A 17,307-nucleotide genomic window follows, 5' to 3' on the forward strand; every position below is an offset into this window, starting at 1 on the left:
ATGCAACTCTTCCTGGAACAAGTGATCAGGCTTATCTCTGCAGTACTGCTTTTGCCTCAGCCGTATTTGACATTTTCTATCCCCTCACCCCACCACAAGGGCACCTTTTGGCCCACTCAGGTCAGATCAGCTGATCTAGTGGGAGAAAGTTTCCAGTTCAACCCACAGGCATTTTATAGGTGCAAAGAAAATGCTTCATCTGGAGTTCAAGGACATTGAAAGGGAGACAGGGTGTAAACAGGCTGGTCTTTAGTCTGTCTAAGCATGCTAAGAGGGTTTCAGGTTGGTACTAGAAACTCATATGATCTCCCCTTGCATGTGGAGATGCCTCTGCTTCTGACAGGCTGGATAAATGTTCTGTACAGGTTGTTGGATCAACCTGCTGGCTTGACTGCAAGAGGCTGATGGAGGCAAGGGGAGCACCTGCAGCATTTGGGGACTGAGACCTGTACTCCACTGTCCCACCTACAATTTCACTCAGCTTCTCCCAAAGAGTGTCATCTCCTCATTCTCACACTCAGGGTTTGCATCCAATTCCCAGGAAAGCTGCAGACATGAGCAAGTTTGAACATGTTTTTATTGACGGCCAGAAAGCAGAGCTGGAGCAGCAATGGGAGAAAGGGAACAATGGGAAGCTGTGTGTAGTTGGGACCTGCATTTTTATTTTGCCACAGAGACTGTCCTTACTGCAAAAGCCTGTGCCTGCACCATGGGGGCTTCTCTGACCCCAGTTCATCTACCCCTGGGGGCTTCTGAGCCCCAGCAGGTGTTTGATGCATTGTGGAGAGGAGGGACTGAGCATTTTAATCAGAGGATGGAGAGCCAGGCAGCTCTTGGAGTGCAAACCTCTTCAGCTGCTGATATATCCAGGGCTCAAAGTATGAGATTCTGGTAAATACCTTAGGGAAGAGGCGGCGTTCGAGTCCATGAGAAACAATGCCATGAGCCTTGTGATTGCAGACTAATGGGCCACCAGAATCCCCCTGTGTATGAAAGGAGTGAGAGGGGTCAGACATGCCACAGCAAGCTCTCCCTGCCTTAAAGAACAAGTTTCCTCTTCCCTCCCTCCACGTGAAGAACCTCCTGTTCCAACCTCCTCCTCCTCCAGCTCTGCAGGGTTTGTAGCTGCCTCACTACTCCCCTAAGTTCACCCATGAAACAATTCAGGCCTGGAGGCTCTTTGAGATTCAAAACCTCAAAAAGAACATAGACCTACTTTAGATATGGGGAAATATCTAAGCCATCCTAGCAAGGGTATCACAAAGAATTTACACACTGAAGCACTGGCTAGGCTGGGTAGAACATCCCCAAGTAAGTAAAAAAGCAAATGATGTTGATAGTTAGAAAAATGCACCCCAATTCAGGGAGTACATCAGCTCCAGAGCTTCAGCTCATCATTCTGAAGATCATGGTTCATTCTGGTGTCCTTTAACTTTCACCTGAGAACCAAGCTGACTATCCAGTCCCAGCCTCCTCCCAAGCTTGCAGCCCAAAACAAGACTTACATGGTAAGGTGCCTTTCTGCTGTACTCATCACCAACACAGATCATGGACTGGCGCTGGTAGTTACGGAATAGGTACTGACATGGTTCCTCATTTTGCACCTCCTGTTCCACCTCCATCATCACATTACTGCAGTGCCCTGGCATAGATCTCCAGCCCCAGCCAGCCACCGCACACTTAGTTCCTTCTATCAAACGTTCATTGCTCCTGGGTAAGGAGATGAATTGCACATTCCTATTGATCCTGGCCCTTGGCTTCAGCTGTCAGGCAGAGAGAACACAGGATTAGAGCCAGCCAAGGATTAGGAACAAGTTCAGAGGTTTGGGGAGGTGAGCAATGGGAGATCCCTCAGGCAGGAAGGATGTGTTGGGCCATACCTTCAGCAGCATAATGTCATTTTTGAAGCCATCAGGGGAATAGTTGGGATGGATGACCCAGTGCTTAACATGGATCGTCTGCTGGCTCCATTCTCTGACCCTTATGTTGTGGGCTCCCAGAATCACAGTGATGGTCACTCTCCTGCCAAGAAACACCAACATGTTCCAGCCGCACTGGCCACAGGAACACAGCCCCCAGTGCAGGGGGCTGGAGGGAGGTGGTGCTGGGATAAACCTCCCCAGAGAGCAGCTCTCAGCAAGTTGTCCTGTGTAACCTGGGTTCCTCCCACAGCCCAGCTGAGGATCCCTCACCCCACACTCACACAGATGGGAGCTGCCCCATGCTGAAGGCAAAGGGAAGCAGGGGAGGGGAGACACTGGACCCTCTTGTCCTGCAGTAGGTCTAAGCCATGGTAGAATCCATGACCCTGGAGACCACTGTGAGCATTCCTGTTCCCAAGGACGCAGCCCCTGGCAGACAATTCCTGCCACTCACAGAGGATCACTCAGCTCCAGAGATCCCTGCTCTGCCTGAAGAGACACAGGGTACTGTTTCAGCCCAGACCAAGGCTGAGGCCCTTTGGGACTATGTGAGACTGGAAAACATCACCTGTACAAGAAAGACTGGGTCTTACCCTTTTCTAGGCACACAGTGAGCTGCTGAGAGCACTGCATCTGGGCGAATAAGGAATCCTCCACAGCAACTAGTCTGTAGGCCAGACTGATCTGACGTTTGGATTTTTAAAAAAGCCATGTAGGGTCTGGAGTGGCTCTTAACTTCCTTCCCACCAATGATCCTTCCTGGAAGAGAGATGGGAAATGTTAATATGATGTGTACTGCTATTTCCTGTCAAGTTTGGGGCTGCATGAAGAGAGAGGGTCATCCTCTGATGTCATGTGCCAGTGATACCAGCAACTCTCCTTCCTGGGGCTGTCCAAAGCATTGCAATGGAGAGAAAGGCAAGCAGTACTGTCTGGAGTGACTGACTGCCTTGGCTCTGGATGACCAAAATGCCAGCAAAGGGCACAGCTCTAGTGCCTGTAATGCCTCACTGGTTTCAGGCACACCTTGAACTGAGAGATAAGAGGAGAGAGGAAAGTAGGAGAGTAGAGATAGGAGAGAAGGCGAGGCAGGAACCTTGCCTGGGATTGACTACTCAGTGTGTAGGGCATTCCATCTGTGCCCTTGCATATTCTTGTCTAAGTCCCCTCTCTGTGTACTCACCAGCCCCAGCCCAGGGCAGGACACAAGCACTTGAGATCAGAAGGAGAAGTAGCATCTTCTACCACTGTCCTGATGAGCAGTTGCTATGGCCAGGCAGGAGCCAGGTACAGAACAGCACCCTCTATAAATGCTGTGAGGAGTTGAAACAGGAAACCTCAGCCTGCCTACAGCCGTGTCATTTGGTGCTTTTATTCTCATAACCCAAGACTGTGGCTTGGGGATCAGTTCATGACATTCTCTGCAGTTTTCTCACAATCTTCTCAAAAAGCTGGAGTGATCTGGGCTAGTTCAGAGCACCCACAGTGCACAGGAGAACAATGGGGTATCTGTTGAGTGCATATCCCATCAGAGACCTTTGGAGAGAGTCCCCTGGGACCCTGCAGGTGACCTGGTCCTATCCAGACTTTTTTCTTTTTTTTTCCCTCCCCGTCCTCTGAAAGGAATGGGGAGAGCTGGCCAGGGCCAGGCAAAGTTCCTGGTTCTTATCAGAAGGGCTAACTGCCATCAGAGAAGTCCTTGGGAAATCAGAAATCACCAATCAGAGTAGCTAAGGTCAGTAGGGAGCCTCACAGCCTCAAGCACTGGTGTTCTAGATGATCTGACAAGTCCATGGTGATGAGGAAGGCTGAGGTCCAGCTGGGTAGGCAGACTGTGGGCCCAGGTCCAGATCAGCAGGTGCCCTGGCCAGGTGCAGGCCAGGAGGAGCAGGCTCGGTGCCTGCAGGAGAAGGGGACCAGCCCTGCCTGAGCCTCTCTGAGCCCTCCCTGGCAACTCTGGCTCCTGCTACAATCTGGAAGGGACTCATCCCCTGTTCCCGTGACCCTTCTTGGCCATGAGCCCAGCTAGTGAAACCTCTAGATTGTTCCAAATTTTATGTGACTTTGGCCTAGAGGAAGCCCACAAATAGATCTCTAGAGCATGCTGGCATTGCCCCTTGCCCTGCATTCTAAAAAAGTCAATAAGGAGAGAGAAAATGGGGAGAAGGGAAGAGAAGAAGCAGGAGAGGTTATCCCAGTGAGTGGAGGGAGCAGTGTATGTGTGGAAGCATGACAAATTGGCTGGAGCTGCACTAGCTCTGCCACTTCAGCCTGTGAGAAGGAACAGGGATAAGGGACAGGGAGAGGAACAGGGATAAGGGACAGGGAGAGGAACAGGGACAGGGATACAGAGAGTGGGTCACACCCAGGAGCAGGATGACCTGAGGTGTGGCTAGAGCAATTTCTCTACAGCCTTTTTGGCTGTCAGGCTGCACTCTAAGGAGGCAAGGAGGAGAGAGAGGTCTTTTGCATAGGATAAAAGAGGATTTTATTACTCTGGGGAATTCGGGGGCAAAAGACAGAAAATGTGAGGATGCAACAGCTGAAATATGGGGGAGGTTCAAGGGGAGGGTACAAATCATCAACAAATCAGAGAAATCTTGGGGAGGGGAAAAAGGCAGGGTTCACAAAAGCATCGTTCAATGAGTGGGGGGAATTAGGTCACAAGGACTAATAGGACATGGAATTTTAGGGGATTTCCAAGCAAGAATTGCACAAAGCAGGATTGACAGGGAATTCAGGGTAGATTAACAGGGTGAGTGGGAAGGTATAATTTGGACCAAACCATTAACTTGGGCTATAACAGAACATACCATTAACAAGAAACACACTGCAACAGAAGAAAAGCTTGAAGGACCTAGGGTAGAGGGCAGGGTGGGTGTGATGCAGCTGCAGGGCAGCAGGTGGGGCTGGGCAGGACAGAGATTTGGGGGGACATTCTGGGAGCTGGATGCCTGCATGGCTGGAGGCTCTCTGACATGAGGAGTAGGGCATTGCTCTGTAGCAATCTTTCTTTTGACATAGAAACCCAACAGCCCTGGCAGTGACATGAACCTGTTCAGTGTTTCAGGTGAGGGCACAGCCATACAACACTGCTTTCCTATTTCACTGAAATATCTTGAAAACAATAACAATGTATTTCTAGCATATTGCCATTATGTACTTATGCTTCTTCAGCTATTTTAGTGTCTTAAAAAAGTAAATCTTAGGATGAATAGGAGAATCATGGTCGCTGTCCTGAGACTGAGCACATAACCATGGTGAATAATTTCTCATAATGCTAAATGATTATTTGAATAATTATTTGTGTGTTCTTCACCAAAGCTCTGATTTTAGATTAGGAAATTTTAAAACATAAATATTAGATAGACTATTGATGGGTATTCTGAGGTGAACAAAGGAGGCCATTCTCATTTACCAGAGGCAGAGTCAAGCCTTCAAGGTACAATTTCAGAACTAGTGGCAGATCTGGAAAATTCACGTGAACTCCGTCTGTTTTTTCCTCTCTGCTGACCACACAGGAGGATTGGCTCAGAAGATCACCAGCATTTGTATGCCAGCAGATGGCTGCAGAAAAGAAATCTCTGTTTGCTAACCTCTCTTTGTATGGATAAGAAGCAAATTCTGTGAAATTAAAAGATTCAGTCATTGAATGAAGAAACTTCATTTCCCCCCTCATTTCAATCTCCTATTTGCTATTGATCCCTTCACCTTTGATGCAAATTTGGTCCTCATTCTCTGGTTCTCTTATCAGTCTTTTCCTAGACCTGGTGTCTCTGACCACGTTGGGGTGATGGTGCTCAAAGCTCTGTTTAGGTTGGTACTAGGTAAAGATTTCATTTGTGCAATTCCAATCGAATCTGATTTTTGTTTGATTGGATCTTTTTTCTTACTGTAGATGATAGGAAGGAAGGAAGGAACTGGACTGGAATGAAAACTCTCCTACCAGAGACAGCACTGCCCCTAAAGGCACCCAGTCCAATTAAACAAAGGCAGCAGGCAACATCAGGCTAATTCTGTCCTTGGAGTCACCCATCCCCTGATGCTTCCAGCTGCTGCTCAGGCCTTTCAGATTAACAATCAGTCCCCAGATGGCAAGGATGCAGGGTTCACAGCCTTAGATGTATAAAACATGAGATGCCTGTGTCTGAAGAGGTCCCTCTGGTCCCACTTTGCAGACAGTGGAGGGAAGGCTGAGGCTGCTGTCCAGAGCAGCATTTCTGTGCTCTGGTAAGGATGTCATTGTTTGCTACATCCCCTTGCCCACAGAGGGAGCACAGCACTGAACAACCATCCCTGACAGTTCTGAAATCAGATTAAATCAATCCCACCAGTAGGGGATTTAGGGATTTCAAGAGACTCTACTTAAGCCAGGTGTCAGAGGCAGCTCAGCTGCTCCCTTCATGGGCAAAAACCAGAGATGCATGGAGGTCTCTACCTCTCCAGCTGTAGCTAATTCAACTGAGTTGAAACAAATCTCAAATTCCTTTTCTTCCTGTCTGTGAGACAAGTCTTTGGCTGACTTTCTATGGTATATGCCATGTGCTAATATCAGCAGATTATTCCAGCTGTGGCAGAAGATCATCTGCATTTAAAATATAATTTTTAATCTGCAGTGTAAGATGGCAGTAGGAACCATCAGTCCAACACTGTTCCTAATGTAAGAAAACAAGGGAAATACTTCTATCAAAATCTGAACGACCCATTTTGGAGAAACTGGACAGCAGAATTGCTGGAGGTAGGACACTTTACTTCAAAATGTCTATTGTGAATGTATAAAGAAAGTCCAAGGAAGAGCTAAGGTCAAAACTTACTTAAAGGGCCTCAGAAACACAAATTACGTAAATTGAGGGTTGTTTCTGACAAGTGTTCTGAATTAGGGAATAAAAGACTGTCAGTAAAACAGTATCTCCTGTGCATGTTGTTGACTTTAATACAGAGCTAATGATCACAACAATAGACTAAAACTTTCTTATGGGCTTGGAGAGCAGAATTAGGTAGTTTCCAGTTTAGTTACATCAATCTAACAATTAAGAAAACCAGTGTGAATGTGTGCTGTTAGAGACTGCAGGGAGCTTTTCATGTTGTTCTCTATCTGTCATGTATAGGCTATTTTGAGATCTCACTCAGAAAAGTGTCCTTTCATTCCTATGGTAATGAAAACAGTCAAACCCAGAAAGATCCCTTTTAAATACATCAGACCATCAAATGTCTGAGAATATTGGGAGGGTTTTTATTGTGCTTGTCTGTTAAAGTCATCTGTGGCTCCAGGGTCCACAGCTTGCACCTTTGTGTTCATGTCACAAAACCTACAGACAGAAGATGTCCCATGTGAGTCACAGCCTGAAGAGAAATCAGATGGAGTCAGCCCAAGGGGTCATGGCAGGGCTGTGTGGCTGCTCTGGCTTTGAGGCTGTGTCCTTCTCTGTGTGCCAGCTCTGTTGATGTGGTCCTTGTGTGTACAGAGCAGAAGGTGCTTCCCCCCTCTGTCCCTGCTCATTTCTGACATCCCTGATACATTTCTGACACCTAAAAAAGGCATTTTGTGTCTTGAGATTGCCTTTGTAGGGCAATACACTTACACTGCCTAGTGTAGGGCAGTGGCCCCTTTGGTAAGAGAGGCTGAGTCTGAAGGACACAGAATTAACCACCCCTTTCTCCTCTGTGGAAGGCTGATCTCTTCAGTCCTTCAGTTTCCCGTCCTGAGCAGTGAAGAAAACACAGAACTGGTCCAACACTGCATGAACATCCCACACACAGCAACACTCCTCAGGGGAATGAGGCCATGTGAGTCATGAACAGATGGTCCTGAGCTTCCCCCTCTGCACTTCCTCATCATTCTCTGCCTTGAATTATTCCTCCTTCCTTTGCCTGCATACAGAGAGAATATTTTGTTTGGTTTTCTTTGGTGCTGCTTTCTTTGGTCTGTGTGTGCTTTGGTGGACAGGAGTTGGTTTAGGTCTTCCCTTCACAGCTTCTGCTTGCTCCATTTGGGAGTGCTTTCCCCAAAGCTGGGCTCTTGGAAATATTTGTGTCCCACAGACAGCTGGGAATTGATATGAATGTGAGCCAAAGCTTCCTGCAGCCTGAACTTCCCTGGTTTTCTTCTGAAGCTGAGTTGCTCTAAAAGTAATTTCAGATATCTTGGAGGAAGGCTCCTGCCCCGCCAGCCCACTCAGCAGGAAAGACAGAGTGTAGGGAGCAATGCCCACTTACAATGTAACAAAAGGGTTTTTCTTTCTTTGGTGTGTGGGTGTTTCAATTGTCATCTGGGCTTTCCCTTCACTGCAGGAAGCACCTGTGGGACCAGCTGGGAACACAGACCTGACATCTGGGGGGAGAGCAATTACCCCTGCACCCATGATGAAGCCACCCCTTAAATGCCAGCTCCTCTTAGCTGAAGGCTTGGTGACTGCCTCAAGCAATGACACGTGGAGGGCAGTGACACCAGCCCAGCCATTGCCTTCTAAATGTGCTCAGCCCAACCTGCCCTAGAGTTACACCCTTTGATCCAGCAGCTCTCCAGGCATTCCCAAGAGACTCCTGGTTTGAAGAACTGGCTGTGGTCTTGGTGCAGTGACTCTGGCTCTGACAGTCTCCCTCTGATTCCTCCCAGATGGAGCCAGCAGAGAAACAAGATGCAGGCAACTACACCCTGCTGACTGAATTTGTCCTCTCTGGGCTGTCCAGCCACCCAGAACTTCAGCACTTGCTGTTCTTCACAATCTGCTTCATTTACAGCATAACTCTCATTGGGAACCTTCTCATCTGCGTGGTCACAGCGCACCCCACCCTCCACATGCCCATGTACTTCTTCCTCCGCGTCCTGTCCTTCCTGGATATTTCCACAGCATCAGTCGTTGTCCCCAAGATGCTGGTGAACCTCCTGTCTGAGGACAGGAGCATCTCCTACCTGGGCTGTGTCACACAGCTCTACTGCGTGGTTTTCTTAGCTGCCACCGAGTGGTACCTGCTGGCAGCCATGGCCTGCGACCGCTATGTGGCCGTGTGCTGGCCCCTGAGGTACTCTGCCATCATGAACTCCAGGACTTGCCTCTCCTTGGTGCTGCTCTCCTGCTGCAGTGGCAAAGTTGTGTCGGTGCTGCAGACAGCCTGGGTGTTCACCCTGTCCTTGTGCGGGCCCAGGAGGATCAACTACTTCTTCTGTGACATCCCCCCCCTGCTCGCACTGTCGTGCACGGACACCTCGCTGTATGAGAAGCAGCTCATCTCAGCCACGGTGCTCGTCATCTTCACTCCCTTCTGCCTCATCCTGCTCTCCTATGTCTGCATTATCTCAAGCATCCTGAAGATTTCCTCTGCAGAGAGCAGACACAAGACCTTCTCCACCTGTTCCTCACACCTTACTGTTGTGACGTTGTACTGTGCGAGTGGCACTTTGATTTACCTACAGCCAAAATCCAGTAATTCTCAAGATGCTAAGAAAATCCTTGCTCTCATATACACAACTGTAATTCCCACATTAAACCCCCTGATTTACAGCCTGAGGAATAAAGAAGTGAAAGAAGTACTAATCAGAGTGGTGGCTGTGTTGATGAAGAAATAAAGATTTTCTTGTCTGCTAATGTACCTTGTTTCCATTTTTGGTGAGTTCTAATGGTTTACTAGCTCAGGGGAAACTGCAGGCACAAAGATCTCTCTTTCACAATTGTAAATATTTTGTCTTTATTCTTTGCTTCAGAAGCAAATTATTTCAAATTACTCTCTCAATTTCTTCCTTAGGAGTACAATATATATACCAGACATTTCTTCTAAAGCAGAGCACTTCTCATGTCTAATTCAGGTATCCAGGCTGGAAATCCTCACTTCTATTGCAGGAGTTCACCTCACCCTCTCACTGAAGAAATACTCTTTTACAGTGAACCTTCCAGGTTAAGCATACACTAATTGATAGGGACCATGTGTTTTGCTTTGCCTTTTTTCTTCCTTGTTATATTTTTTCCATTCTGTCCTGGAAAAGAGGTCCACTGAATGAAAGTGATAAGGAAATAAGTTCACTTGTTTCAGAGCCTTGTGTTTTTCATTCAAGGTGTGGGCAAAGTAAAGGAAAGAAAGTTTAACTAATGGTCATTCCTTATTTCCAGCAAGAACTCAGCATTTAACACAGTGCAGTGCCCCACACCCTCCAAGCACTGTGGGGTCTGAGCCATGGCATAATAGCATTCTGCAACCCTCAGCTGGAGAAATTCATCCAGCCATGAAAAGAAGAGTTTCCAAAGGGTCAGCTGATATCTGCAAGGAAAAGAGAAAAGGGCTGCTACAACCTAGGAGTATTTATTTGGGAGGGTTCTGAAGTTAACTCTGGATAGAACAGGTGCTCTGGGTTGGTGAATAGCCCAGTTCTGAGCCTGCAACATTCAAACTGGACTTTCCATACTGAGGTCAAGCAACAGAAATCTTCCTTACCAATACTGACCTTTGAGGCTAGCTCTTTTTCATCTGACTCAGTTACCTGGACATAAAGGCAGTAAAGAACAAGATAACTGAGTAAAATATTCTTATTTTTGGTTTAGTTAGCTTGTAAAAGAGAAAGGCAATATAAGTCACCTTAGGATGAAATCATTGCCTGACTTCAGAAGCTTCACAACAACAAGTTAATGACAAAGTGATTAATTGCATTTGGCAATGTTGTTTGCTTAGACTCCTCTAGGGAACTTAACTTGTCTCTGTATTGTTGAAACCCTTTTTTCTTCATAATTAGAACACTGGAGAAAGAGTTAATGAAACTTCATTTACATTTCTACAGACTTCTGGGAGCTACTGTATTTTTACCCCTGTAAAAACAGAGAATTTTTTCTTGTTTTATTACTTGGAAAGGTAATACTGAAAGAAGCATTTATTTTAAAAAGTTTAATTGCTTTAATAATAACAGTAGTGTTAATCACTTTTAGGGACATTGTATTCCAAATGGTTAAAGATTTTAATTTTGCCTCCTTTTAAGATGTTTCAGACACTGTTCCAAGGAGAAAGAGACCTCTAAAAACATTCATCCATTTGGAATAAACCTTTTTTATATCTGCTGCAGTGCCCTTCCACCAAACACTATCAGCAACTTTCTTTTTCCTGAATTCATCTCTTCTGTTTCCTGTCTCCACATGCCAGATGTGCATGAAAGATATCCCAAATAAAAACTGACGTGGTAGAAAGCACGGTGTTTAGCTGGTGTAAATCAGAATTTCACCTCTAACAAGGAGCACTGATTTGTGGTCTCTAAGTAATGCAGCCATTGGTTTTGCTAGAGCTGAGTTCACTTACACCATCCTCTCTCCTCTAAAAATAAGGGAAGTTCTGGTTAAATTATTCTATTTACAAATAGGCCAGGGCAGCAGTTTGTGCCTGGGTTCATTTCCCCAACCCCAATACATGAAGTATTGATTCTAGCATTTTTATGGAAGAATGAGTTTTTAGAAAATCATATATTTTAACATTTTAATTTCTTTCTATTAATTACTTTCAAAAGTATGTGTGAAATGGTATTTAACAACTAATTAATTCACTTTTTCTAGCAAAAATTGGTACTGATTTAAATGTCTGTCTTGATATGGGCTGCTGAGCTCTTGACATGCTGCCACAGTTAATGGTTCTGTCAAATCACCTCCTGTCATGGGTGCACTCCTTAAGGAAGCTCCAAGAAAACAGCTAAATTAGTCATTAGATATGTGTTGCTGGTGCAGTACTTGATACTTCACTCTAGAACCACATAATGAAGTTTCAGCATTGTTGGAATGTGCTGCTTCTTTAATTCATCTTATGACATTAAAGGTCAGTGTTAGTTTAAATTTTTATTGACTTTACAAGGGGTTTATTAATATACATTTATCTATGTAGGGAAGGAAGGAAGGAAGGAAGGAAGGAAGGAAGGAAGGAAGGAAGGAAGGAAGGAAGGAAGGAAGGAAGGAAGGAAGGAAGGAAGGAAGGAAAAAATAAAGAATGTTGAGAAATGGTTTGATTTCAAGACATGACGTGAAATTTTGACTTTTGACAAAGCATCAGAAAGTGGCATAAGGAGGTTTTCCCTCGTTTGCTTTTATCACTTTCTTTTCTTTTTTCCTTTTATTATTCTGAGTTCTACTTCCTCTTACCAGTTTCTCTTCCCATCAGTTGTTTATATGTTTTGTGGGAGTTTGTTGTTTCTACTGTCAAGAGGGATTTAATTTTTCTCTTGTCTCTCTAAGGGAATTAAACTCAAACAGCTCTAAACCTAAATAATCCTTACAGGTCTGAGAATTTTCTCCCACTAAAGCACTTTCAGAATGCTTTTTTCTCTATTTCGCTATTGCTGGTGAAGTTACTAATGCAGTAATGTGAAGATGCCATCATGCTGATGCCAAATTGATTTTTACCTTTTCTCTTTTATATATTCTCTGCATTCTTTACACATATATCTGTATCTCAGCAGTCTATTTTTGGATTCTAGCTAGTTTTCCCAGTACTTTTCCCTGCCCTGATAGGCAGAAAGACAAAACATTCCAAGGCCCCTACCCTATCTTGGTTCTCCCTAGGAATCAAGACTGAGACCTGCTCTTCAAGACTTATATTTACAAACAAAGTTTAGTTTTCATCTGAGGGGGGAGGATTCAGAGAAGGTTGAACTGGGGGAAATTGCATCACCTCTTATTCTCCCAATTGGTGATTTTTGACAAATATATTAATTTGCTAAACTTATAAAACTGTATTCACCCTGTGGGGGGATGAGCATTTTGTGGATATTTTCCATGTCTGCCACTGGTGGTCTCCAATAAAGACCAGTCTTTATATTCCATTATATTCCCTTATATTCCAAATAAAGCCTTCATATTCCCTCTTATAGCAATATTATCTCTAAAGGGTATTGTTTTATTTCCAGGTTTAGTAAGGCATCAGTGCTAACTTAGAGATGAAGCTACACCAGATTGCTAAAGGGAAGTGAGACATGCTGGAGTGGGAGGCTCAGCTGTGAATTCCACAGGAGAGAACAAGGGTGTGGGAAGGGTCCCTTGAATGTCCAGCAGCCAGGGTGTGTCATGGTGATGTCTACTGCACACTCCATGTGACTGACCTTTCTAAACTGATGGGAGGTGGATGTTGTCCCTATCTCACATCTAGAAAGCTGCTCACTTACTGAAGGATCAGGAATATCTGTGATGAACACAGTTTCGTCATGGAAACACCAGATTTTATGTCTTTAGATCTACTGTCTGGTCTGGTTTCTGTAATCCTGCAGACAGAAATATTTTCCCCAGTGCTCTCCTGATGGCCTTTTTCATCTCAGTGTTTCTCAGTGTGTAGATCATGGGGTTTAGCATTGGAGTGACCACAGTGTAAACAGTGGAGAACACCTTGTCCCTAGGGTATTTCTTATAAGGCTGGGCACAGGTGAAGATGCAGGGGACGAATATCAAGCTCACAAGTTATCTGTGTTCCACTGCTAGACAGAGCTTTTTGCTTCCCTGCAATGATGCACAACCTCATCTTAAGCAAGATGATAATGTAAGAAATAATCAATATTACAGAAAGGGTGATGAGGATCCCTCCACTATCACCATCTCTAGTTGAGCCATGCAAGTGTCAGTGCAGGTCAGTTTGATGATTTCAGGGATGTCACAGTAGAAGTGAAAAGTAGAAATGTACTGTTGTCCAGTACATTTGGGCCACAGAATAGCAGCTGCAGAATAAAACCAGTTTGTATAAAAGAATGAAGAAATCCACCAAACCTTGCAGCTGCCACCAATCCTGTGCAGGTGTTCCAGATCATGATGGACAAGTAGTGCAGTGGCTCACACATGGCCATGTACCAATCAACTGGCATCCCTACGAGCAAAAAAGACATTGCACTGCAATGAAATGGAAGAAGAACATCCGGAGGAAACACTCATTGAATGAGATGGTTGTGTGCTGGGTGAGGAGGCCTGACAGCAGTTTGGGAGTATTGACCAAAGAATCATTGATGTCAAGGACAGCCAGACTGGCCAGGAGAAAGTACATGGGGGTGTGGAGCTGCTGATCCACAGCCACAGTGGCAATGATGGTGAAGTTCAGTAGCCAGGTTATTACACAGATGAGAAAGAAGATCACACAGAGACAATACTGCAGCTTCTGACTCTGTCAGGCCCAACAGGACAAATTCTCTCACAGTGGTGGCGATGGTCTTTGATTCCATTCTTTTTTCCTGCACAAACAAGAGCAGTAAAGATGACTATAAATGTGTGTTGGACTATAGAATTATTAAAACATAGAATCATAGAATAATTTATGTTCGGAGGGATTTCTGGAAGTCCTGAAGTCTCACAAACTCTGTGGACTGTTCAATCATATGACCAGTCTGATAGGGGAAAAAAACCAAACAAATTCCCCTACATTCAGTGAGACTTAGGATGTTCCAATTAGTGTCTGTTACCTTTCATCTTATTGTTATACACTGCCAGGAAGGCTCTATCTCCTCTGGTTTCTCATCTCATCAGCTAGTTATACACAGAAATGAAGCTTCCCCTTTGCCTTCTCTTCTGTATGGGTGAACAAACCCTGTTGTCTCAGCCTCTCCTTGAATGCCATGGTATCCAGCCCAGTGATTAATCTGGAGGCCCTCCAAGGAAGTCAGTCGAGTGTAGGCAGTATCACTGCCTTTCTTGTCCTGGAGTGCTGTGGTGTTGGCACAGTCCTGCAGTGACACAGGTGATCATTTCCCTGCATTAGCTGGCCAGACCTTTGCTAGCAGAGCTGGAGCTCTGTTGCCTTCTTTGACAGAGGAACACATTCCCATTTCCTATGCAAATGTTTGTCTACCAGGATCATTATCTACAAAGCTGCTTCCTGGACAGGCCACCAGCCTCTGCTGACTGCACAGGCTTGTCCTTTCCCACATGCAAGATGACATATTTACTTATATCACACTTTATACTGTTCGTGTCAACCTATTTCTCCAAACTGTCCCTACAAATACCAGCTCTGCCATCCAGGGTACTGACTGCTTTCCTCATTTGCTGTCCTCAACAATTCCTATCACCACATGCCTTTGTATAAAGTCCCTCTCTATTTCTCTTGTAGGCCACTTTGTGGTACTGGAAGGCTGCTGAAATGTTTCTCCAGAGCTTTCTCTTTTTTTTCTTTTTTCTTTTTTCTTTTTTCTTTTTTCTTTTTTCTTTTTTCTTTTCTCTTTTCCCTTCCCTTCCCTTCCCTTCCCTTCCCTTCCCTTCCCTTCCCTTCCCTTCCCTTCCCTTCCCTTCCCTTCCCTTCCCTTCCCTTCCCTTCCCTTCCCTTCCCTTCATACATTAAATAACACCAGCTCTCTCAGCCTATTCTCACAGGGGAGGTGCTCCAGCCTCCTGACCATATCTGTGGCCCTCCTTGGATCAGGAAGTCCATGGTCCATTTGTGCAGGTCCATGTGCTCCTTTTGCTTGGGGCCCCAGAGCTGAACACGTTCTGCAGGTGGGCTCTCAGGAGAGGGCAGTTTGTGGGTAGAATTATCTCCCATGACTCGCTGGCCATGCTGCTTTTGATGCAGCCCAGGATCTGATTGGTTCCTGGGCTGTGAGTGGACACTGACAGGACATAAGGAGTTTGTCATCCACCAAACACCCTCAAGTCCTCCTCTGCAGGGCTACTCTCAATCCACACATTTCCCAGCCTTGGGTTTGCCCTCACTCATGTGCAGGACTCTGTACTAGGCCTTGTTGAACTTTCTGAGATTTGCCCCAGCCCACTTCTGTCCTGTCAAGGTTCCTCCGTACGGCATCCCTTCCCTCTAGAACATCAACCACACCACTCAGCTTGGGAAGCAGCACCTCTGCCTGGAATGCACCTCACCTAAAGCAAGGACTTGCAAGTTAGGCTGAGGTGAAGCTTGTCCATGGAGCTCTCTGTCTAAATATAGACAAAAGAGTCACTCACACAGGACCTGTTTTCCCTAGTCCTCCACTCCCACCCTTGTGCCTGGCCAAGTGACCTGTGCAGTAAAAGATAAGACAGGGCAAGGGAGGTGGCTGTCTCAGCTCCCATCAGAGTCAAGAAGTGTGGAGAGGGAATGTGCTCACCCTAAAGGTAGCATCACTGTGGCCAGGCTGCTCCTTCTTAGGCTCCATGAACAGCTCAGTCACAACCCCAATTTCTTTCCAAGTTTTGGTCTTCCCTTATGTTAGAGATTATTACAAAGATCTCTGCATCACACTCCTTTTTCAAACTTATTTTCAGGCAGATAAATGGCATGAGTTAAAAATCACAGACACAGTATCTCAAGTTTTTGAAAAATAATGTTATAATAGCCAGTGAATTTGGAGACACTGTGGGGAAGTTCCAAGAGAAGATAGCAGCTGCTCACACAGTCCAAGATGACTGAGACATTTCCCTGATGGGAACTTACTACCTCTACTTGGCTGCTGAAACAAAAATCTAATTTCTTACAAGAAAAGCCACATGCAGAATAAATATGTTTTATTTTCCCCTTTAAACTGTTAAATTATTCCCAAAATGGAATTTCAGAGAACTGTAGAAATGAGAATTTTCTGCACATTTCCATTGCCTCTGGTGAATATTCTGCAGGGATACTGTAACTTTTTCCCATCACAGTTTGCTCCTTAGTGTCAGTGAATAATTCCATTTTAAATCCTTGTATATATAATTCTATTTTTTTGCTTGAAAATTGCAGATTTTTTTCCCACAGATCTAAAAAGGAAAGCCACTTTTGGTATGAAATCATGTTATCTAGCAACCCATAGTTAATACTGTGTATTCTTTGTTCTCATTTCCCATAAAAAATAGCATTTTCACAGAAGTTTGGGGGAGAGAAAAAGCAATTTGCTTTAAACTCTTAATCCAACTTTTCTCTTTTACCTCAGTAATCACCCTAAAATAAAAGTAAGATTGATCTCCAGCAAAAACCTGAAGCACAGAAATGCAGAGACAGGAATGACTTGTGCCTGCCTTCCCTCAGACCTCTCCCAACACATGGGGAGTGTCTCTGAAGCTGACTCTGTTAAATGAGATTATATTAACAATTATAAACAAGCATTTTCAGATCATTTCCCCTTTCACAGTATAATCACTGTCACTGGGAGCATGTGGATTTACTCATCCTTCCAGTATTTTTGGCAGAAAGAGCAAATACCTTTGGCAAACTCCTGTTTCTGTGATCCAGCTTCTCACGAGCTGAGATGTCATTCTCAACTTACAAGATAAAACAGCACAGCTCTACTCAGAGGAGCAGGGGATGCAAATCTACCTCCAACAGAAGACTCCAACAACCTTCCCTTACAGGATTCCTGATGCCTTTAAGGGAAATGATGGAAAAGCAAAATCTCAAATCGCCTTGCACTTCTGGTCATTCCAAAAAGAATAACAATAATATAATTAGCAAAAACTAGATTTTGCCACTGTGGGGCTAATTATAA

General features: G+C 45.0%; 3 protein-coding genes across 3 annotated transcripts; 1 reads left to right on the forward strand and 2 right to left on the reverse strand.

The window, feature by feature from the left end:
* Positions 1-803: 803 nt before the first annotated feature.
* Positions 804-3,160, reverse strand: LOC134053294 (mast cell protease 1A-like). The gene is made up of 5 exons (XM_062508224.1): positions 3,106-3,160; positions 2,516-2,681; positions 1,881-2,022; positions 1,506-1,763; positions 804-983 (listed from the first exon to the last, which is right to left on the reverse strand). The coding sequence occupies exons 1-5, from the start codon at positions 3,158-3,160 to the stop codon at positions 804-806; spliced, it is 801 nt and encodes a 266-aa protein (XP_062364208.1).
* A 5,366-nt stretch (positions 3,161-8,526) lies between these two features.
* LOC134053049 (olfactory receptor 10A5-like) lies at positions 8,527-9,489 on the forward strand. Its single transcript, XM_062507851.1, has one exon. The coding sequence runs from the start codon at positions 8,539-8,541 to the stop codon at positions 9,487-9,489; it is 951 nt and encodes a 316-aa protein (XP_062363835.1). The 5' UTR covers positions 8,527-8,538.
* Positions 9,490-13,081: 3,592 nt separating this feature from the next.
* Positions 13,082-14,082, reverse strand: LOC134053138 (olfactory receptor 4D11-like). The gene is given in 6 exon segments (XM_062507989.1): positions 13,082-13,331; positions 13,333-13,462; positions 13,465-13,534; positions 13,537-13,757; positions 13,760-14,019; positions 14,021-14,082. Coding segments are annotated over 6 exon segments (993 nt in total).
* Positions 14,083-17,307: the final 3,225 nt, after the last annotated feature.

Source organism: Cinclus cinclus, chromosome 24, assembly GCF_963662255.1.
Source record: "Cinclus cinclus chromosome 24, bCinCin1.1, whole genome shotgun sequence".
Classification (NCBI taxonomy): domain Eukaryota; kingdom Metazoa; phylum Chordata; class Aves; order Passeriformes; family Cinclidae; genus Cinclus; species Cinclus cinclus.